Here is a 24,186-nt window from a genome sequence, read left to right on the forward strand (position 1 = left end):
TAATTGCAGAGTTTGTTGTCTTTTGCACACTGGGTGTCCACCTCTTTGTATGATTTCATTGATACGGTTATTGGATTTACTCAGTATGCCCTCAGGAAAATGGATCTCAGGGTGACATGTCCTTTGATATTAAGGTTATTTTGAACATTAAAAGTTTTAAGCTTCTTCAGTCTGTATTGTAACCCACTTGTTTTCAAACGAAGGTAAAGTTGCGAAAGAGAAGACGTGTCCGGCTTTGAGCAGCAGACTCTCGGATCTTTGTAGAGCGAGTTGGTGCAGTTGCAGGAATGCCTTCAACAGAGGGCAGCTGAGCAGGAGCAGGAGCCGAGCAAGGTGGAGCAGCAAGGCGGGGTAACGTGACACGAACGGTACGCGGTGAAGGTTCGCCATTCAGCCAGGGAGGCGGGGCGGGGCCGGTGACGTCACGGAGGGCGGGGCGCCGGCCAGCTCTCGCGATGATCGGCGGCCGGCGGAGCGTTGATAAGCGGCGCCGACGGGGTGCGCAGCGCCAGTTCGTCCTCAGTGCAGGGCAACGCGGAGGGTGCGTGTGTCTGTCTGTCTTCGGTCGCGGTCTCTTGTCTGCCGTCTCCAGCGGCGCTCACCGTCGGAGAAGAGAGTGAACTCTGCCAACCCACCCCGCCACCAGCATTAACACCGGGTAAGACAGCCCAGCAATTCTTCTATTCCAGAAACAGTTTGGCTTCGGCTCCTTGGGCCTCTCTGCCATCGGCCTCGGTCACATCAGTTGGTTGACCAAGGACTGAGGTTGTTGATATGGTGGTCCAGCAACAAGTGGCTGACGGGGAGCATTCGGATTGCGTTCGATTGAGGTGTCTAGACCAGGACTTGGTCGTAGAAGGGAGGGTTCTAAAACTCTATTGTTCACCTTTCTCTCCACGAAGTTTAGAGGAGCATTCCTCAGCTAGGAAGTCACAAACCCTCTCACGCCATTCCTTTCTCTTCAGCAGAAAATTACGTATCTTGTAGGCTGTAGAAACAAACATTCTTTAAGAGTATATCCTCAGTCAAATTCATTAAGCGATACCTGGGTAATTGGCAACTTCCTACCTAAAGTGATCTGATATGAATGCTTGGTGTATTGCAACAGCGCTTCCACATTCGTAAGATGTTTGACACGACCAATAATTTGGCAATGTTGGAAATCCTCAGCAGATTAGCCAACATAGGGAGAAAAACGTATTCAACCAGGAAACATTTGGGAGAAAATTTCTTGACATGGATTATTAAATGTGTTACGTGGTTAATCCGGTTTACAAAATATTTTCTGATAGTCAACAGCAAGAATAAATATTCTAAAACACTTATTTTTGTATATATTTTTACTGCTATTGCAGCAGTTGTGTTTATTATTGGGATGAATAATAGTCTCTACAACACTTGATTTAATCACTTTCTGAGCAGAAAAAATCAAAGCAGTAGTAGATCTGAGGGACCCCCCCCCCCTCTATTCTGCAGTCTGATCTTTTACTTCTCACCTGCCTGTCACTTTACCCAGGGTTCCAACCCCCCCCCCCCCCTTCACTTTCTCCTGTAGCCCACTCTCCTCTCTTAGCAGATTCTTTCTTCAGCTCTTTACCTTTCCCACCCACCTGGCTTCACCTATCACCTTCCAGCTAGCCTCTTTCTCCTCCCCTCAGCTTTTTATCCTGGCATCTTCCCCCAACTCGATGCTGAAGAAGGATGCCAGCCTGAAATGTCGACTGTCTATTACTTTCCGTAGATGCTACCTGACTTGCTAACTTCCAGCATTTTGTGGGTTGCTTTGGATTTCCAGCATCTGCAGGCTTTCTCATGTTTATTGTATTTGTAGTAAGCTGGTTCTGTATGTTAGATCGAGATGAACTTTCTAGCTGTGCTATTTCAGTATACATACTTTTATAATTAGATGTTTAGAGAACGCTGACTACTGTCTTCAATACATTGAAAGTGGATGGTTTTATTGGGATGTTGTTGCATTCTATGAGCATCAGCTCTAGCCTCTGATGATCATTACTTGTCAAAATTGTTTTCATCATTTCTGTTCCTGGAACTAAAACAGTTTCAATTATGAAACAAGTATTCCTTTTCAACAATTTCAGTTTCCTCTATGCTTTTCTTTCCTGTGTCAGTATTAATATTTATTAAATGTTTTATGTTGAAACATTTCTGAAAAGTCTCTGGGAGGCAGTTCAAACTTTTCATATCCCAACGTCCTGTAATTTGCTCCTCCTTAGAGTATGTTAATCATTTTTGTTTCCTCCAGTTACATGACAAACATTTCCCAGATGTTTGGCAACTTTTGGGAGTATACATTTCAGCAGTTTTTAAGGAGTATTTTTCATAGTTCTGGCATGCTCTGCTTGCATTTTTGTAAGTATTCTGACTTTTGTAAATCTATAAACACGCAATGACAAAGAATGTCAAATAAATAAAAGAAATCCAAAATATTCAAAACCAACTTCAGTATTTTGACTACAGTACTGTGTAGAAGTTTTAGCCACCCTAGCTCTGTGTGTGTGTGTCTATATATATCTAAGACTCTTGCACAGACAGTATCCTTCAGATTTGAAGTTTGCATGCATTCTCACTTGTTTTCCAAAAAAGTTATTCTTGTATTGTGGAAAAAGTAATGTTCACGTAGATAATTAGGTTTGCAGCTGTTCTTAAGGAACTTGGAGTAAATCTTGCAGTTTGAGTAGTTTCCAGTTTAAATTGGCAATCAGTCTCAGAAATTTTGTTGCCAATTGTGATGTTTGAAGAAGTTGCTTTCAGCTGGCACTACATTATTTATTATTTAGCAATACAACGTGAAGTAGGTGCTTCGACCTTTCGAGCCACACTGCCCCAGCAACCCCACAACAAACCTGAGTATCCCTAACTGAGAATACAACAATTTAAAATGATCAATTAACCTACTTTATGTCCATGGGCTGTGGAAGGGAACTGGAGCACTGGGGGGGAAACCCATGAGTTCCACGGGGAGGTCATACAGAATCTTTATAGTTGGCACTGGACGAACTCTGGAACACCCTGAGCTCTAGTCGCGTTGTGCTAACCGCTAAGCTACTGTGGTGCCCACCAATTCACTGTATTTAGTGAACTGTGTAAAAAGTGATGGTGATCCTTAAAGTATCTTGATGTTCTACATGACTTCAAACAAGGCCTTAAAGAACCTTGAGTTTTGTCAGCAGTTTGAAATCTTTTGTATCTTTTCAAGTATTGAATATTGTTTCTGGTTTGTATCGGTTTATTACAAAATAATAGTACTATATACTGTGCAACAAAGGTAGACTTGAGTGCTCTAAAGTATTGGATTGACAAATACAGCCTACTTGTTGAGCCTGATCAAATTCACTTTTGATCAGTATGATTTAATATCGTTGGATCAAACTAGTGAATCTTTCTGTGGATAATTTGTCTAAGCATAACAATGCCAGTGCCTGACACAAGTTCAGTGAACTCTTTATAAATTGTATAGCCTGATGTGGTTGCCAAATCAACCCCAACAAATTTAAATTTTAGAATTTTTAATTTATTTTAATCCATTTATCTTTAACTTCAGCATTCAATTGATTTATTTTACAGAGTGGAGACATGCTCTTATCTGTATCAACAGTGCTTTTGGGGTGGATATGGCTGAGAGCCTCTTGTTCCAAGGTGTATCACTGACGCTTTGTCTTGGATCAGCTAAGTAAACATGATGGCCAGGATAGCACATTGCATCACTGCTTGCTCAGAAGGCCAAGGAAATTTTGATATAGTTATATCTTGATGCATTGCAACTGCTCGGCCCAAGACGCTGAAAATTTGCAGAGTTATGAATGCAGCCCAGTCTATGGGGGGAAACCTTTACTAGTCTTCCCTTTATTGGCCCTCTGCACTTCCTGCTGCATTGGGCAAGTAGCCATTGTAATCAAGGACTGACGTGCGAAGGGTTTTTTTTTGTTCTCTCCCTCCCATGGGGTAGACGATGCAAAAGCTTCAGAACACGTAGCACAAAGCTCAAGGACAGCTGCTATCCTACTTGAATGAATGTCTTGTGCAATAACGATGAACTCTTGATCTACTATACTTCTCACCCTTGCACTTGTTTACCTGCATGATGTTTTCAATGTAATTGTAACATTATATTCTACATTGTCTTTTTTTTCTCCTTTGTACTACCTTGACCTGGATTTGGTGACCATCTTATTATGTTTACCTACAAGAGAAAATTTTCAGATGCATAGAGACACACGTACACATACACATATACCCCCTCCCCCCACCCCGGAGGTACTCAGCAGGCCAGGCAGCATCTATAGAAAAGAGTGCAGTTGATGTTTCAGGACAGGAGGAAAAAATTGAGTCAGGAGGAGAGGGAAAAACACAAGGTGATAGGTGAATCTGGGGGTGGGGGGAGGTCATGAGTTGGAAAGTTGATTGGTGAAAGATGTAGGACTGGAGAAGGGAGAGTCTGATGGGAGAAAACAGAAGGCCGTGGAAGACAGAAAAGGGGGAGCAGCGCCAAAAGGAGGTGATGAGCAGATAAAGTGAGAGAAGGAAAAGTGTGTGGGGACTGGTGAAGGGAGGGTGGGCATTAACGGGAGTTGGCAAAATCGATGTTCATGCCATTAGGTTGGAGGCTACTCAGATGGAATATAAGATGTTGTTCCTCCAGACTGAGTGTGACAGTGCGACAGTAGAGGAGACCATGGACTGACATATAGGAATAGGAAGTGGAATTAAAATGTGTGGCTACTGGGAGATCCCACTTTTTGTTGTGGACAGAGTGTAGGTGCTTGGCAAAACGGTCTCCTAATCTATGTCAGCTCTCACCAATATACAGGAGGCCATACTGGATATTGTCGATGACCCCGACAGACTCTCAAGTGAAGTGTCACCTCACGTATTATTGATTTTAATTTATTCTTCAAGCCTTGTGCCATGGTTGTTCAGTGGGTGAAATAATTGACCAATATTTGTTCCTATAGACACAGCACTAAAAGTTTGCCACTCTTTTGAAGCTATATGTAGTCAAGTTCCACTGAAAGTGTATTTTATACTTTCTAAGTGAAGTGATCTGTTAAACAATTTATTTTCTCTGTAACTAAGGTCACATTGCGCAATCGTAATTTTTTTTTACCTCTGCTGTGTAGCAGGGGATTATCTGATCCTCATAGCAACTAGTTCAAAGCAGATTCAGTGGCAAGGTGCACAAAAGGAGCTAGACATCGATCTCCCTTTAGGATTTGTACATTCCCTATAGCAATAGCTTAGGAAACCCTGTAGAAAGAAAATTTAAATGCCTGGAGAAATAGTTTAAGGAAACTTATTTGTAAAATTTAGTTAATATTTTCCCATCAGTACCTGGAGCAAACAATTTTAAGGCAGTTCTAATTTTTCTTGCATTGTATAAGCCTTGGCAAAACCTCTGTGCACCATTGTTAAATGCTATGAAGAGATGACAAAGATGTCAGAGCCAGCTGTCTAATTCTGAACCCTTGTTTGGAAACACTGGATCATAGCCCATTTGAGATGTGAGTTAGCATAGCCGAGGTTTAAAGCTTTGGTGTTTCTTTTTGTTTTTGTGAGGTGGTGTTTCTGAGTACAACAAACATGAGCCTTTTCAAACGTGGGTTTGGTGTTCGGTATCTGAAATACCAGTGGAATACTTTGTTCAAGTGAGTTAACTTTTCAAATCTAGTGCAGTTGAGTTGTTTTTCAAGCTTGTGAATAGTGTTAAGTGCTCAGATAATAAATATGAAAACCCAATTTTGCATGCTGATTTTTAATTGACTTTAAGATCTACTTTCCCAGTATCTTCGTTCTCATGAAGGCATATTGCTAGAAGTGTTTTATTTCTGCTCAGATCTAAACAGTTACAGTAATTTATTGTATGCTGAAGCCTGTAGCTTGAATTTAATACTATACGTATTTTAAATGGACGATTGCTGGACATGTACGGAAATTTGTTAAGGCATCAAGTTGATATATTTTTAAACAGGTTAGTAGATATACAGGAAATTTATTTCTTTGTATAGAAATTAAGTTTCCATTTCTTTCAGGAAAGAATATAGTTAAATTTCAGAAATGGTATTTCAGAATTGTGCAGTGAAATTATACTTAAGAGAAAGCAATTTGTCAAAATAATATTGCATGGCACTTTTATTAGTAAACATTAATGTTGAATGTTAATAGATAAAAATCTGTATTAACTAAATATAGTAGTGAGGGAATCTCAGAGCTTTTGCTGGTTCGCACAATTTATTTTGGAGCAGCAGGGCTTCAGGAGTCTGATTTGGAGAGTGGGCATGAGGCACAATTTTACGCCACTCTGGTTATTACTCAACTGAATTTTAGCTCATTGATATTTATCCCAGGTTTGTCATTCAAGTGTTTGTGTTTTTTTCGCTCTCTTCCCTTGCAGTTGAGATGGTGCTTTTAAGATTATGCAGATTTCATTATCAATTATCTTGCATTTGATAACCTTTTTAATGAAGTCCAAAGCTTTGTAGTCTATCCTGATAGCCTTGTTATCGTTGGCTTTTTCTACATGAGAATTGAATTCCAAGGTATACTTTACAGATGCTACTCCTGTAGTTTACTTTCTGCCCATCTTGTTCTCGTTTTGTGTACATTTGTGTACATTTGTGCTGTAATCTCTATGCATTAAATTTTGTGCTTCTGTACTGGAATTAATGGAAGTGAGTCGATTCAGGTTTCTGTTGGATCACACACTGGGAAAAGTGGATAATGGTATTTATCTGCCCTTGCATTTTTAAGTTTAAAAATGTTTAGTGACACAAATGGCTGGAAGTGTAAGCGAAGTAGGGAAGGGTTGTAACTAGAACGTTTTCCATCCTTTCTGACTAGTTCATTGTCATTTTATTTGAACGTAAGCCATTTTCTTCTCCCTGTAGGTTAAGGGCTACAATGGAGGCTGTTGTTCGCCGTTGCCCATTCCTTTCACGAGTGTCTCAGACTTTTCTTCAAAATGCTGGCAAGTCACTGATCTATTATGCACGACATTGCCCTGTGATGATGATGAGGGCGGGAGTCAAGCCTGAAGTGCGTACCGTAGCAACCTCAGCTGCTCACTGTCAACAGACCAAAGAAACAACACCAGTGAATGAAAGTAAGTGTTGTTTAAGGAGGATGAGTTCCTTATTTTAATTCTGACTTCTATATTTATAATAAGACAGCACAGATGCAAGACGTGCTGCAGATGCTGAACATTTAGAGCAATACTCACAATGTGCTGAAGAAGCTCAGCAGGTTTGTCAGCATCCAGGGGTGGGAATTAACAGTCAACGTTTCGGCTCAAGACACTTCATCCTGATCCCTCAGGTTGATCCTGAAGCGTCAGCTGTTCATTCCCATCCATAGAGGCTGCCTGAACCAGTGAGCTCCTCCAGAACATTGTGTGTGTGTTGAATAAGACAGCAGAATGGAATGAAATCTGTTCCTACTGATATGTAAAGTTGAATATTTTCTTTTGCTGAATGATTTATAGAGCACCCACATAAAGTAAGCTTCAGGGGAGTGAAATGGATAAGCTGAAAATAACATGGAAAAATGATACTCTAGTGTCCATTGATTTTAAACACTTCAATGCCAAAATTTCCTTGACTTTTAATCCCAAGCTAAAATAACATCAATATATTAACGTTGAGCAGTAGTATGATTTCAGTGAGTGAAAAAGCAGCATCACATTCAACTCCACTTCGATTTCAGATTTGATAGGAAGCTTATTAAATTTTTGGGCAGCATATGTGGGAAATGTTTTATTGATGCAGTTTTTTTATTTAGGGTTATTTTGTATTCCACAACTCGGTGTTTCATGGGTTTGCATAATTGACTGCAAGTTAATTATAACAACTTCAACCAGAAGCAACACACAATGCTGGAGGAACTCAGCAGGGTCAGGCAGCATCTATAGAAATGAACAGAGTTGATGTTTTGAGCAGAGACCCTTCTTTGGGACTAGAAAAGAAGGGAGAAGATACCAGGATAAAAAGGTGGGGTTGGGGAAGAAGGATAGCTGGACAGTGATAGGTGAAGCCAGGTGGATGGGAAAGGTACAGGGCTGGAGAGGAGAGTGAACCATGGGAGGAGGGGACCCAGGGGTAGGTGATGGGCAGGTGAGAAGAGATAGAGGCCAGAGTGGAAACTGGGGGGGGGGGGGGTTGGGGGGGGAATTTTTTTTACTAGAAGGAGAAATTGATATTCATGCAATCAGGTTAGAGGCTAGTAAATTCAACTCAAGTATTTTGTCAAATAATTTATTGAAGTTCTTGGACTCGTAAGGAATGTTTTGTTTGTTGTTTCTGAGTCTTCATTTCAAGAATTCCTTAATTTATTACAGAACCTAGTAGTTCGACTCCAGCTCCAAGTGCCGCCGGACCCCAGCTTCCACCGGGGCACCCAGTCCCTAGTGCTGGACAGGCTGCCGCTTCTAAATGTCCATTCCTTGCTGCTGAGATGAGCCATGGCAAGAGCAGTGTTGTTCGCAAGGCCAGTGAAGAACTTTCTGAGGATGTGCAACAAATGCACACAATGAGAGAGGGTAAATTTTTTGTTTTGTATTTTTTTTTACAATGTTCTTTTGATTTTTGTTGATCAAAACTTGCTGGAAGAAGCATTGTTATGTTGACACAGGATGATTTTCCAGAGTGTTTCTTACCACTTCAGTAGTAACGCTTAAATGGATGTTTTATGTGCAGCAAAGCTCCATTCTTGATTATAGGACTGAGAGGTGCAGTATTATGGGGAGCTGCGCTTACGATAGCCATCACCTTGCAGTAATTCCTTGGCCATTTATTTCATTCCCATTAAATCACACATTACTCCCTGAGATTCATTCTACAATTTATGCCAGTTCTGAAATCTCATACCGTTGCCTGTTATCAGCACTACCTAAGCCCTTCCCTAATTCAGGAGCCTTGCTTTTCTGAGAAACTGCGTTGCGTATGAGGAGCACAGCAGTGCTGTACTGGGAAATGTCTGTTCACGTGTCCTCAGACTTGAGAGGACATGACAAAGGAGGACTTGTCTGCGACTGCTCACCCATTCAATATGGTGATGTCATATTCATATATTACTGCCTTACAGTACCAAGTGTCTTAAAAACTGAACAAATTTGTCTTTTTCATGAACTATGTCCATTCGCTAAATCTGTTGAGTAACACTGGTGGGTTACATTGTCATCACTGATGAAATAACTTGATATGAAAGAAATCCTGTAGAAAGGCATTTCTGTTTGCCAGGCAGAATTTGAGGAAAAAAGGGGTACACATTTCCAAAAGAAAGTGGTGATTATGGACATTTTTCCAGAAAATTATATCATCTGTACTCTTTGCTTAATGCTACTGAAATAGCTATTTTTATAGTTAAAGTTGTATTCTTCACAAAGTCTTTAAGTTAACTTTTCATCGTTGCAGAATTGTCTGTTAATCCAACTGCAGACAACATTAAAACAGCCAATGGACATGATAAAGATGGCCTATTGAAAACTCTGCATGGGACGGTGAAGCAAAAGCCTGCAGTTTCTCATCTCCTTCAGGACAATATACCAAAATGTGAGTGTAAACAAAGGATGGAAATGGGCAGTCAGTAGTGCCAGCCTTTTTCAGCTTGCTCTCAAAATTCCTCCTTGTATGTATTTCTAACCTGTAGAAACTTCCTCATGTACTTCTGCAGCAGTTCCAGCTTTCAAATATGATGGATTCTTTGAAAAGAAGATTGATGAGAAGAAAACTGATCACACTTACCGTGTTTTCAAAACGGTGAATCGTCGGGCTGACGTTTTTCCAATGGCAGATGACTACTCTGATTCCGTGAGCGTCAAGAAAGAAGTTTTTGTTTGGTGCAGCAACGATTACCTTGGAATGAGCCGCCATCAACGTGTTGTAGGGTCCATAATGTGAGTTTCTGAATTTCACTTGTCCCTAAAGTGAAGTTAATTATGATGCAACATCCATGTTTTATCATTTGATGTATTAGTCTTGGATTGATTTTCTTAAAACCTCTTGAGAGACTTCATGCCTGTGTACTTTAAAACTTTATACATTAAATAATTAGGCATTCAATACAAGCTTTTTCTTAACCCAAAAATATGAACCAGGTTGATGTACCTACAAGTCAGGAGGAGCTAATGTTTTGAATATGACTTAATTTTGCATGGACCCTTGCCATGACATCTATCATTTTCAAATGCATAAACAAAAAGCAAAATTTTATGTCACATTTACAGAATACTATTTAAAATGCTGGTAAAATGGTCTGTATGTTTCCTGCCTGATAAACTTCTCATTTTGTGTTTTTAGGGATACCCTTCGGTGCCACGGTGCTGGAGCTGGTGGAACCAGAAACATTTCAGGAACGAGCAAGTTCCATGTTGATTTGGAAACTGAATTAGCTGATCTCCATGGCAAAGATGCAGCACTGCTGTTTTCATCATGCTTTGTAGCAAATGACTCTACCCTTTTTACATTGGCCAAAATGCTTCCAGGTACGAATCAACAATATTATATGTCATTTGTTACAGATGTCAAAACTGGAATATTCTAGGCAAACATTTCCAAGTATCCTATCTGAATGAACCAATATTCCATCGTTGATCAGGCTGTTCTCAGATGTGTTCCCATCCCTCAAATTTGTCTGTGTTTGTTTCCACTTTCTTTCGTAACTACATAGAAATATTCAGTATTTGTTGTCTATAGTGATGTGTGTCCAAATTGTTGGATAAAATGGACCTTGGTGGTGGTGGCATCCGTCGGTCTCGAGAGACCATGGATCTGCGCCTGGAGTTTCCAGGGTGCAGGCCTGGGCAGGGTTTTATGGGAGACCAGCAGTTGCCCAAGCTGCAGGCCTTCCCCTCTTCATGCCACCGATGTTGTCCAAGGGAAGGGCACTAGGACCCATGCAGCTTGGCACCGGTGACGTCGCAGAGCAATGTGTGGTTAAGTGCCTTGCTCAAGGACACAAACATGCTGCCTCAGCTGAGGCTCGAACCAGTGACCTTCAGGTAACTAGTCTGATGCCTTGCCCACTAGGCCACGCGCCAACACCAAAGTGGACCAGAATCTCTGCTATTCAGTGTAACTATGTTGGATGTACATACTGCTGGTGAGAACAGAAGCTGCTTCTATTCTTCCTGCTTTAACATCTAATTACTGCTATCCTGGAGCCATTTATTATGTATTAAAAGCTGACCCCATGGATGTTGACTGTATTTTTAAGTGAAGCAGAAATCTCATTCTCTAGGAAGAGAGAGAGAGTGATTTTGTATTTGGGGATTTTATGGAAGTCTCATTATTCCATCAATGCAACTGCACAGGATGATTTTTCTAGATTTATACTGTATATTCTTTGTTGGAATGGTCCTAATAATTCAAATTCTGGTACTGAGCTCTTGTTATCTTTTAATATGGCCAGGATGTGAAATCTACTCTGACGCTGGAAACCATGCTTCCATGATTCAAGGAATCCGGAACAGCAGAGCTCCAAAATTTATATTTCGCCACAATGACGTTAATCATCTGCGGGAACTACTGAAGAAGTCAAACCCAGCCACCCCAAAGATTGTAGCTTTTGAAACCGTCCATTCAATGGATGGTATGCAAGGCATTCAAATTTTAATATAAAGTAACTGTAGAATGAATGTTATTTTATCATATTTTTCATACTTCTCTCAAGACTGACGCTATTTTGACCACAGAGCCCAAGGCAGCTGCTAGGAAACCCATTCTCTCATGGAGAGCTTTGAAAAGTTGTGAACTGGCTGATCAAATCCAAAAGAAGTGTTCTGGGGGAGACAATCCTAAAATTCCCTTGAGATCAATCAAGAAATAAATGCATTTTCTTCCTTCAGACACTGTAGACTTTGTATAGGGACCATCCGTCACCATGGATGTCCTGTCCTTGTACACTTCTATTTCCATCAAGTTCTCAGTTTCTTCCTCACAAAAAGAACCAGCCAATTCCCCTCCACCATAGCCTTCCTCTGTCTGGTAAAACTGGTCTCTGCCCCCAACTATTTTCCCTTTGACTCCTCCCACTTTTTCCAGGCTCAAGGAGTAAGTAGTCAGAGGCACCCGTATGTGACCTAGCTGTGCCTGTTTCTTCATTGGCTATGTGGAACAGACCATATTTTAAGCCTTCCCCAGTAATGCTCCCCAACTCTTCCAGGGCTACATTGACGACTGCATTGGTGTTACTTCATGCACCCATGCTGAGCTCATCATGCTCAGTTTCATTAACTTTGCCTTCAACTTCCACAATGCCCTTAAATACACTTGGTCCATTTCTGACACCACCTTCCTCTTCACCAATTTCTCAGTTTCCATCTCTGGAGACAAACTGTCGACCGACATTTTTTACACCGACTCCCACGGTTATCTTGACTATACCTCTTCCCACCCTGTCTCATGTAAAACTGCTATTTTCTCTTCTCAGTCCCTTTGACTCTACTGCATCTGTTCCTAGGTTGTGGCTTTCCTTTCCAGAACATCAGACATGTCCTCCAGAATACAGTATTTCCCTTCCACCATTGGTGATGCTCTCAGCTGCATCTCAATTTCTTGAACATCCGCACTTGTCCCATCTTCTCGCTGTCTTAACAGTGTTAAAAGTTCCTTTTGTCCTTACCCAGTAACCTACATATCCAGCGCAGTATTCCCCACAACTTCCATCTCCAAAGTATCCTACCACCAAACATATCTTTGCCTCTCCCTCACAAACCACTCCCCCCCCCCCCCCCCCCTTTCTGCAGGCACTCCTTGTTCAGTCATCCCTCTCCATTAATCTCCCTCCCAGCACTTATCCCTGCAAGTGGCTTAAATACTACACCTGCCCATTCAGAGTCCTTCCAGGTGAGGCAACACCTCACCTGTGAACCTGCTGAGGTTGTCCATTCTGTCTAGCGCTCCCAAGGTGGCCTTCTCTACAGTGGTGAGACCCGTCCTAAATTGTAAACTGTTTTGTTGAGCATCTCCGCTTCATCTGCCAGAATTGGAACTTCTTGCGGAACATTTTAATACTTATTCACATACTGATCGTGTCAGTGCATGGCCTCTTGTGCCAAGATGAGTCCACCCACTATGGAGAAGCAATACCTTGTATTCTGTCTGGGTAGCTGCTGACCTTATGGCATGAGTATCTCTTTCTCCTGGTAATTTTTTTTCCTCCTCCTCCTCCTTCCCTCCTCTATTCCCCACTCTATCCCCTTCTCACCTGCCTATCTCCTCCCCAGTACCCCCTTCCTTCCACTTCTCCTATAGTCCACTCTTATATCAGATTGCTTCCTCTCCATTCGGTTACCTTTCCTACCCACTTGGCTTCACCTATCCCCTTCTAGTTATCCTTCTCCCCACCTTTTTTAAAATTCTGGTGTCCTTCCCCCTTCCTTTCTTGTCCTGAAGAAGAATCTCTGCCTGAAATAATTTCCATAGATACTGCCTGACCTGCTGAGTTCCTCTAGCATTTTGTGTGTGTTCCTATAGACTTTATATGTTACTCCGAATGCTGGGTAACCAGCTATTGTGGTTTACCACATCTGTGCAAACTGTTTTACTGCTTTGAACTAAAATTTGTTTAAGTTGGTTTTAAAGAACTTTTGGTTCTTAAAGAAAAGATGTGATTATTGCACTATTGATTTTTTTTTTGAGATAGATTATTAGTAACATTTCTTAATTGTTCAAATTCATTACCTCAGGTGCAGTCTGTCCATTAGAGGAGATGTGTGATGTAGCACATGAATATGGTGCAATAACTTTTGTTGATGAAGTCCATGCAGTTGGTCTATATGGTCCACGTGGTGGAGGGATTGGCGATCGTGATGGTGTCATGCATAAAATGGATATAATATCTGGAACATTGGGTAAGCTGGCCACAAACAGAAATGTTACTACAAACCTGGTGTCTGTTCTTTTGTCAAGAAAAGCATTCATTAAACACGAGGTTAAATTGAAAATCTGATCTTTGGAATAAAATTGCAATTTTGTACATTGTTTAAAAGAACAATATATGCTACTAAAATCAGTCGTCCAAGATATTTAGTGTATCTCATTAATTGCTCCTTAATAAACCTTGCCAAAAAAGCTCATGTCACTAACTTCGAAATCATTTTGAGCATTGCAGTTGAATCACAAGTGTTGACTTCACTAGATAAATAACAGAGGGGAAAAGTTTAAACCAAGCTTTTTCAACTTTAAGGAAATGTTATGTAGGAGATGGGAAGTAAAGGTGGTGAGCTGAGTGCATGTAGTGAAAATAGATGAATATGGAGAAAACAATAATTTTCTTTTCTTTCTGCAATTGAAAGTAAAATTGGTGTTTAGATTTCAACATACCAGCTGTGGATTTTGTTCCACAAAGTGAGGTTTCGTTTTGAGATTCATACAGTGAATTATGTTGTAAATCTGCTAATTATTTCTAATGGCAAGAGATTCCATGTGACTCCAGTCTCCAGTAACCTTCAGTGAACAGTATCTTCAAACTAACTTACTGTCCAACAGGAATATTTGCCTCTAAAGTGTAGGACATTATGATTTTTCAAAAGTGCATCATTGGCAAAGAACATCTTGGCTTGAAGACTTGTATTTCTAAGTTCATACTGATCTTGCACAGCCCTTTCAATTTGATTGCAGCACAAGAGCCTTCTAACTGGAAATAATCTCATCTAGGATCTTTTTGTAAATACTTAACACGGGCGAGGCTTAAGCATCTAATCACCTTAAATAGATTCAAATGTATATGTTTAAAAGTTTATTTTGTAGTTTGTCTACACCACTTATCTGTAATCCTTTTGTGACGGGCAACTGGAATACAAATTAACTCCTGGAGTCTGAAAAGCTGAACCCAGAATTTAAATATATGTGGGGTAATCTGGAGAATTACTGATCTAGCTAGAGCCTTTTGAGCTTGCTTTTCAACCTGTTGACGACTAAGTTGATTCTAAGGGGTTATAATTAAGAATTTTGTAAATTGTGGCTTCTGCAGCTCTAAACCTTCAAACTAATGTGTGCTACAATTTATCCTTATTCCCCCAACAATATGCACAATTAAACATTGCACCTAATACAAGGTGCTGTGGCTTATTTTTTTTAAAAGTATCTTAGCATTATTCAGTTTTTGTTAGTGGGAGTTCTTATTTGGAGATTTGCCAAGTGAATTGTTCTTTTTCTTTTGCTTCAATTGTCTTGCATTAAATATCGCAGTGACCTAGATAGCTGTTTACTTCAAAAGTCTAACTAAAGTTCTTGTTGCCAAGTTTGCCTGAGCCTTTACAATTTCAAACTCTAGTATCATTCATCAAAATTTCACTGACATGGAGCTGACAATGTAGAATGTGTAAATGAATGGTTGCAACAAAGTAGTCATATGCAGTTGACAGACTATTACTAAGTTCTGTTAAGCAGGCGCTTTTGATGTGAATCACAGCCTGTTTTTATTCTTTATGAATTTTTAAAGTAATCTGCATTTGTGCAGAATGGTGATGACTTTTGTACAATTTGTACTTTGAAATTGGGGAAATGTGCTTTTTTCTGGAACTGGGTATTGCTATCTTAACTTTTCAGTAGCATTGTGTCCAAGTGAGAAGATGAGGTTAGTTAATATTGGTTATTGTTGAGCATTGATGAGGGTATCATATGTCAGTCATTAAAAAGCTCAGGAAAAGGCTCTTAAGCCCATCCAGTCCACGCCAAACCATTTAAACTGCCGACTCCCATCGACCTGCACGGGGACAGTAGCCCTCCATTCCCCTACCATTCGTGCCTATCCAAACTTCTCGTAAATGTTGAAATTGAGCTTGCATGCACCACTTGTGCTGACAGCCCATTCTACTCTCTCGCCACCCTCTGAGTGAAGAAGTTTCTCCTCATGTTCCCCTTAAACTTTTAGCTTTCACCCTTAACCCATAACCTCTAGTTGTAGTCCCACCAAGTAGGAGATTGATGTTCACTTTTGGCTTAAGCAGTAGTGTCAATTTTAAATTTGAGTGTAGAAAATACAAGGCCTGTAAAGTTGAAATATAAAATGAAACATAAGTATGGTATTATTGAATAATAACAATGGACGCATTTTAAATTCACAGATAAAATCTGATTTTTAAACTTTCTTTTAAAAACAGATTAAAACTTTCTTGTGTTGCTCAGTAAGCATCTAAGTCTTGTTTTGCCAATTTTTAATTGGATCTGTGCATTGGATTTGATACCTTTCCAGACACTGCGAGTTAAATGAGATTGCAAATGGTTGTATGTTTTTGTTTTATTGCAGGAAAAGCGTTTGGTTGTGTGGGAGGCTACATTGCCAGTACTGCATCTCTTGTAGACACTGTCCGGTCCTATGCTGCTGGCTTCATCTTTACTACCTCACTTCCGCCAATGTTACTGTCTGGTGCTTTGCAGTCTGTTCAAGTCTTGAAAAGCGAGGAGGGAAGAGCACTACGCCGTCGGCATCAACGAAATGTAAAACACATGCGTCAGTTACTTATGGATGCTGGTTTACCTGTGGTCCACTGCCCGAGTCACATCATCCCAGTCAGAGTAAGTATTGATTAATAACTGTTTTCTCAGTATTCCTTTGGGAAGTTTCATCATCTTCCTTCCTTCATCTTGGACATCTACCACACCTTGTCTGGCTCTTCTTCCCCCTTACCTGTAAACCTTTCCCGTGCCACACTTGTGAAAGGAAAAATTGGAAAAGAATTGGAGCAAACTGCACACCCAGAGGATGAGGGCGATCTAGACCTCACTCCCAGAAGAAGTGGTGGGGCCAGAACCATGTGACATTTCAGAAAGATTTGGGTGAATCTTGACTTATTATAAATACAAGATTTTGGACCAGAAGAAGCACATTCATCTGTGTGGCTCCTTAGCAGCCAGCATGTGGATTGAATATATTATGTACCACATGCCCTAATTCTGAGTAAATTATGCAAAATTCCCCAGTTTTTCCTGCAGTTTCCTATTTTGAAATTGTAATCTCTTTTTGTACGCTAAGCTGGGTAATGGATGAGATCATTTTTCCCAGATTGTGTTTGGCAGCTTAGAGCTGCAATGCCAAAGTCTAAGTAACTTCACATCTAATTAACTGGTAAATTATTTATAGCATGAGTGGGGAGAGGGGAATTCTAGTGGAATTGTTGAGAGTTTAAAGTTGCCAAAATGAGAGCCATCAGTATCAGATTTATTATCACAGGTATAGGGTATGATATGTGTTAAGTTTACAGCAGCAGTACAATTAAATACAGAAAAAAACAAAAACAATACTCAGAAAAAACTGAGTTGCAATAGGTGTGTATGTATGCCTTTTAAATAGTTAAGGTAAAACAGTAGTGCAAGGTTACAGAAATAAAGTAGTGAGGTAGTATTCATGGGCTCAATGTCAATTTAGAAATTGGATGGCAGATGGGAAGAAGCTGTTCCTGAATCTTTAAGTGTGTGCCTTCAGGCTTCTGTACCTCCTTCCTGATGGTCACAGTGTGAAGAGTGAATTGTCCTGGCTGATGGAGATCCTTAATTATGGACACCACCTTCCTAAGGCACTACTCCTTGAAGATGTCTTGGATACTGTGGATGCTGGTACCCATGATAGAGCTGACTAATTTTCCAAGAATATGTAACATATTTTAGTCCTGTGTGGTATTCCCTCCCAATACCAGACCGTGATGCAACCAGTCAGAATGCTCTGTACAGCACAGTTTTAGAAATTTTAGTGTTTTAGTTGCCCAACCAAATCTCCTCAAACTCCTAATGAACTATAGCCACTGTCCTGCCTTCTTTATAGCTACATCAGTATGTTGCATCTGGGTTAGTTCCTCGGGTATATTTGAGGAACATAAACATGAAATTGCTCACTCTCTCCACTTCTGATCCATCTTAGTTAACCAACTAATTGTTTGAATATATATTTTAAGAAGAACTTGTATACAGGGTCTAGGTCTAAGAAATGAAGGTTTGAATCGGACATTCATTGATTTTTGTGTTATGCTTATGCCAACTTTAGGTTGCAGATGCTGCTAAAAACACTCAGATCTGCGATGAACTGCTGAGTAGATACAACATTTACGTACAAGCTATCAACTACCCCACTGTTGCGCGTGGTGAAGAGCTCCTGCGTATTGCCCCAACTCCTCATCACACTCCTCAGATGATGAATTATTTTGTTGGTAAGTAGACTTTGTATCAATGCCAGTGAAATTTGAACACCATACTAAGATAGGAACCTAGTTCAATCAAGAAAGTTTCAAAGCAAACTCAAAGGGTTATTAACAAAATCGGTGAAATGCATTGAACTTTGAACCAATGTTCTGCCCTGAGTGATGGGTCAAAAGCCTACAGTAAGAAAATATTATTCAAATTTACAATACAGCAGTTTTGTTTGTGTTTTTTTTTTCCAAAGTTTGGTAAAAGTGATACTTGGCAATGGTAAATGCATATCATTTGTCTAATATGTGTGACAGCAATGTAGCTGACACCTTCTGAAATAACCATGCAAAAATCATCATATTAAATGCTTCCAGCCAGGCAACCATCGACCACTTGTGACATCTAACATCACCAATAAATGATGGCCTTGCAAGAAATTCCAAAGTTTTCGAAGTAAATTGTTGTCAGAGTACTTGTAGATCACCATAATACAACCCTGAGATTTACTTTCTTTCCGGCATACTCAACAAATTTTTATGATATTAACTGCGCAAAGGCAAACATAAGTAGCAATAACTAATGAGAATGAGATATGATGGTCTTTAAAGTGAGATCATTGGTTTTGGGAACATTTTAATGATGGAGCAAGTGAGTTAGCCCCTGCTGTTTTGAGAGCCTGATGGTTGAGAGGGAGTAACTGTTCTTAACCCTGGTGGTGCAAATTTGAGGTTCTTGTACCTTCTTGATGACAGCAGTGAAGGGGGGAAAAAAAAGAACATGGCCTGAATGGTTGGCATCTCAGATGGATGCTGCCTTTCTATGACAGTGTTTCATATAGGTGTGCTCAATAGCAGGGAGGGCTTTACCTGTGATGTACTGGGCTGAATTCCTGCATCTTGATGATGAAAATTTGATGCATTGCTTTCAAAAACTATATACTCGAGAAATGGGGCTGATCACAAGGCAAAAAAGAGCCCATTGCCATCATGCTCTGTCATTGGAGATTGAGAAGACTGAAAACTATATGAATAAATTCCAGGTTAGCTATTGGTATAGATTATAGAAGCAAATAGATGGTTATGATTTCACATAAAACTCATTAAGTTTGTCTCTGCAATGTTATTGTTCTAGGGTGTTACCATGAGGAAATAAAAGGAAAATTTTGAAATTGGTATCTTTAAGTGTTGAAGTGATAATTAAGGGTAGATCCAAGCAGATTGAACAAATTACTTGAAATTTAAAGACCTTTGACTTTTTAAGTACCACTAAAATTGACTTGCCAGGTTGGTTAAATCATGAATTGAGTATTTCCATATTGGATATGCAATTATATGTATATGGGTGAAGTACTGTTGGGCTATGATTACTAAATATGATTTGACCTCAGTGAGGATTATACCTGATCTCTTTGTATTAAACGAATTGTAATATGGCTGATGTTTAGTCTTTGGATTTGCTGACCAGTATCTCCATAAAATGGAAATTTAGCAGATCCCTTTGAACAGAGTGTCAACCATGGGGAAGCAGTCCTTTTATTTCACCCACTTTTGAGCCCTGTAAGAATTTGTTTCAACACAATTACCTGCTTAAGTTTTTTTTTCTTTAAGCAACAAAAATGTTAGAAATATTGTACTGGACCCTGAACGTGAACACTTAAATGTGTGAATGTTGAAAGTTCAATTTAAACAGTTTTGACAACCTGAGACAGCATTGTAACTATAGCTGACCTTTTGTACTACATCATCTTGTACTAGCTGGTGTGCTGGGACTCTGGTGTTGAGCCAAAACATATCCGGCCATTTTCCCCAACCGACCCCCCCCCCCCCCCCCGACCCCCTCCACCTCATAGATGCAGCCTGATCTGCTGAGTTCCTCCAGCTGCTTGTTTGTTGCTGGGAGTTCACTTAAATGGCATAGTCCAAGGTGCAAATGAAGGACAAATTTGAAGATAAGATCATTAAAGTTGGTACATAGCAGTAGGATTTCTTGATGTTAATTTTCTGTACTACTTGATTTCTTTGTCTACATTTTGTGTCTCTTTTGCCTGTCCCTTTAACCACACCACTCTCTATGCTACCAACTCCATGAACTAAGCATCCAATTTGCATAGGTTTAGCACATGGGTAAACTGTATGTTGTATATTGCTTTCTTACTCGGGTATTTGCAATTGTGTGGGGGGGGGGGAGAGAGAAGAAAAGCTACTGGTTTTGGATACGGGTGTTCCCCCTTTACAAAGGTAGTGTTCCTATGAAACCTTCCCTAAGCCAAAATGGCGTAAAGCGAAGAACCATTAATTTATATGGGAAAATTTTTTGTAAAAGTGAAAATCCTCTTTGTAATGCAAAAAAAAAACGGGATACTAACGTAAGTCTCTTTGTAAAAGTGAAGTGGTATAAACTGAACACTCGTAAAGTAGGGGACACCTGTACTTCAAAGTGGATTGTTTTTGGTTTTCCTAAATATAGTCTAATTTATGGGTTACTTTGAAATCGGAATACATAACAAATAGCTGGGCTTCATTTTGTTTTTGAATAATTGTGGTGGGAATTTTAACCTGCTGAATTCTGTGCAACTGAGTATATCTTTCGTTCCATTAACAGAAAAACTGTTGCTTACGTGGAAGGAGGTTGGATTGGAGTTGAAGTCCCACTCCTCAGCTGAATGTAACTTCTGCCGAAGACCCCTCCACTTTGAGGTGATGAGTGAAAGGGAAAGATCCTACTTCAGTGGAATGAGTAATCTGATAACTGTGAATGCCTAACATGGATCTGTCTCAGTTTGGACTGTCCATGTGTTAGAATTTACTGTTGAAACCATATTGTATGTTTTTATAGAAACTAACTACATATTTAATAAGATTATTTCTGTAGTACATAAAAATCTAAATTTAAAAAAACAGAAAACCAATGTTTGTCTCTTTATTTACGGTGTCATGAAAAGAGAGGGATTGGGGAAAGTGGGAAGTAGTGCTGATGGAGGTCTTTAAATGAATCAAGGTAAGAAACTGAGGACCTTCCAGTCTGATGGACCATTACATAAAGGACTAATACATTTAAGTGTGAAGGAAAAATCCCTGAAGAGAAAACTCTTCCTTATTGTGAAATCTTCTAATGTGTAGTAATTTTAGGAGTCATTAAGGTGAATGGTGTGGTAATTTTAGTTACATTTTAAGTACATAATAAAGAACTAGGATTGACAGAGGTTGTGTAGGTGGAAATTCACATTGGCCTTACACCACTGACTGCAGAAGAGGTTTATGAAAGTGTTGGTAGGACCGCAAGAATTTTGCGATCATGAAAGGGCTACGATGTGTTTTTTTTTTGGAACAGTGGTAGCTAAGCAGAAATGTAACATATAAATTTAAGGCTTAAGATGCAATAGCAAGGAGTTGGCTCCATATAAGGAGGGTTACAAATCATGGAATGGATTTGAAGTAAGAATTAGATTTTTGTTCTCGCTTTGGAAAAGTGAGGGGGATTTTATCCCCAAATATCATACAACACAGAAATGGGCCCTTAGACCCAACTGGTCTGTGACCAAGAATTCCATTTAAGCTTATTCCGTTTTGTTTGCATTTGGCCCATATCTTTTTTTAAACCTTTTCTATCTATCTACATCTCCAGTAACCACCTTTTTGGTGATAATCTACTTTCACTGGCAGCTCATTCCATATAATGAACACTCTGTGGGTGAAAATAATTACTTCTCAGATTGCTGTTAAATCTTAGCCTCTGTTTCCTACCATCAAGCCAACTGTGGTCCAATTTGCTAGTGCTTCCTGGATCCCAAATTACTTAGTTACAAATGCCTACCACATGGGACCTTAGCAAAGGCTGTTTAGACTTTGTCAGCTACCTTGCTCTCAAAACTCAATGGATACCATGTTTTTAAAAAAAAATTTAAAAATTGAGATATTTCCCAAACATAATGTTGTGCTGACTGTCCCTAATAACTATTGTAATTCTACATCTTGTCTTATCCCTCAGAATCTCCTGTAGTAACCTGCTTACCACTGATGTTCGATTTACTGGAAATACAATTCCCACATTTTTCTCTCCAACCCTTAAAGGCACAACGTTAGCTCTATTTCAATCCATAAGACATAGGAGCAGAATTGGGCCATTCAGCCCACCGAGTCCATTCCACCACCCCATACCACTACCTTCTCACCAAGTCCTTTGATGCCCTGACTGATCAGGAAATGATTACCTTCCACCTTAAATATACACACAAATTCCAGCACTTTAGCTGCTGTAAACAATGATGAATAGATTTCAACTGGGCCTCCTACACTTTCTTCCCTAGCTTCCCACATTGTTCTTGGATAAACCTAATAAGGCTCTGGAGAGTTAACTATCTTCATAGACTTTAAGACATCCAGTACCTTGCTGTGTTGCAGACTATCCCCAAAAGATTCTCATTAACTACCTTGAATTTTGAAGTTTACATAGTTTACACGCTAAAAACAGGAGAGCCTGGCCCATCTTCTATGGTTTTGCACAACAATGTCCACTTTGTTCTTTAAGAGGCTCTATGCTCTGCTTATTTTTTTTTACCTTAATCTTCTCTATAGAAAGCTGCCTCATACCTAACAACTTTTGACAGGAGGCAATTCCAGAAATGAAACCTCAGCTGTCCAAGTACAGTGGCTTAGCCTTTAACTACCATTTAAAATTTAAAAAAAAAATTACTCCAAGGTTTTGCTATTTCAATGTTTAAAATTAATTAAAAGTAGTTCAATTAAAATTGAGTTTTAAAATAAAATTATTTTCCTTATCTTCAAAGAGGCTCCAATTTGATGGGGACTGTAGACTGGGTGTGGCTGGTGTGTAATCGGAGAGGTGGATTTCCTAGCACGTTACTGGGAGGAATTCAAGTTCACCCAGGTCATATTGTTAGATTCTATGTGTCTTGGTCTTGCACCAGGTACAGTCATGGCTAACTTGCTTGCGAGCCATGTCAGGACTGGTATTTCCCTTTGGAACCAGTCTAGCTCCAACTAGCATAGTTTTTCATCATTGAATGTGTGGTCCAGCTGCTTTACTCCTGTATTGTCTAGCCTAGAGGATGACTTTGCACTTCTGCTTCAATATAGATGTGGAGAAGTTTCCTGAGTGCCTGCATGAGGAGATTCCCACCACTTCATTCACTCAATGTAGCCAGAGTCATCTAGCAATATTGCTCCATTGTGTTTTCCAAGTATAAACCCAGGCCTTTGGAATGAGTTCTGGAAGTGGTTGCAGCCATTAGCTATCTCCTCTTAACAGTTTTAGTGGCAACAGCAAACAGTACTTGTGGTTTTCACTGGTTAAGCCATGTAAGGTATACAACCTAGAGATAACTAAAGTGATAAACAGGTTAATGCTTTCAGGTTACTGATAAGGAAGATGTGCATACATACTATAACGGGCTACAAAACAAAGTCGGACAGTGTTGCCAACAAAACTTGATCACTTCCTGATAAATTGATGCCATGTTTTGAACGGAAGGGTATTGTAATGCAACCACCCACTGTGCCTCAATGCACAGCTTTTTGTTGCAGACACAAGGTCAATCTGCTGGAGATAGAACCCATGGAAATCATCTACCCTGGATGGTGTTCCCTAGGCATGTCCTTGGATCTCATTTTGGTTTATCTCTGAGGTTCCCACTTGCTTTAAGAAGACAATTATCATCCTGATACCCAAAAAATGCAAGGTTATGTTCGTTAATAACCTCTGCCCAGTGCTGATGACATCCATCATTAAGTGCTTTGCAAACTGGTTTTGGCATGTATTAACTCTGGTCTCCCAGACAACCTTTATTCACTGCAATTTGCCTACTGCCAAAGCAGATCTACACTCATCTCTGGAGAACTTAAAAGTAAAGACTTTTTCATTAAACTATTGCTTATTGACTATACCTCCAACTCCAGAATTATAGTTTCAAGCAAACTCGTAGACTTGGGTCTCAGCACTCACTTTGTAATTGAGTCCTTGACTTCCTGACTAATACCTTGCAATCAGTAAGGTTAGACAGCAACAACTCTGCCCTGATTATTCTCAACACTGG

General features: G+C 39.9%; 1 protein-coding gene across 2 annotated transcripts; it reads left to right on the forward strand.

Moving 5' to 3' along the window:
• Positions 1 to 498: 498 nt before the first annotated feature.
• On the forward strand, positions 499 to 21,031 carry alas1 (aminolevulinate, delta-, synthase 1). Of its 2 annotated transcripts, none has more exons than XM_059944059.1 (11): positions 499 to 658; positions 6,903 to 7,117; positions 8,348 to 8,548; positions 9,423 to 9,560; positions 9,682 to 9,904; positions 10,308 to 10,492; positions 11,419 to 11,598; positions 13,697 to 13,861; positions 16,261 to 16,529; positions 17,992 to 18,154; positions 20,736 to 21,031. In XM_059944059.1, exons 2-11 carry the CDS (start codon positions 6,916 to 6,918, stop codon positions 20,894 to 20,896), a joined length of 1,887 nt encoding a protein of 628 aa, XP_059800042.1. In that variant the 5' UTR covers positions 499 to 658; positions 6,903 to 6,915; the 3' UTR covers positions 20,897 to 21,031. The 2 variants fall into 2 exon arrangements, with proteins under 2 accessions (XP_059800042.1, XP_059800043.1); XM_059944060.1 differs by having other exon boundaries at positions 9,685 to 9,904.
• The last annotated feature ends 3,155 nt before the right edge of the window (positions 21,032 to 24,186 follow it).

Source organism: Hypanus sabinus, chromosome 19 (genome assembly GCF_030144855.1).
Source record: "Hypanus sabinus isolate sHypSab1 chromosome 19, sHypSab1.hap1, whole genome shotgun sequence".
In the NCBI taxonomy this organism is placed as follows: Eukaryota; Metazoa; Chordata; class Chondrichthyes; order Myliobatiformes; family Dasyatidae; genus Hypanus; species Hypanus sabinus.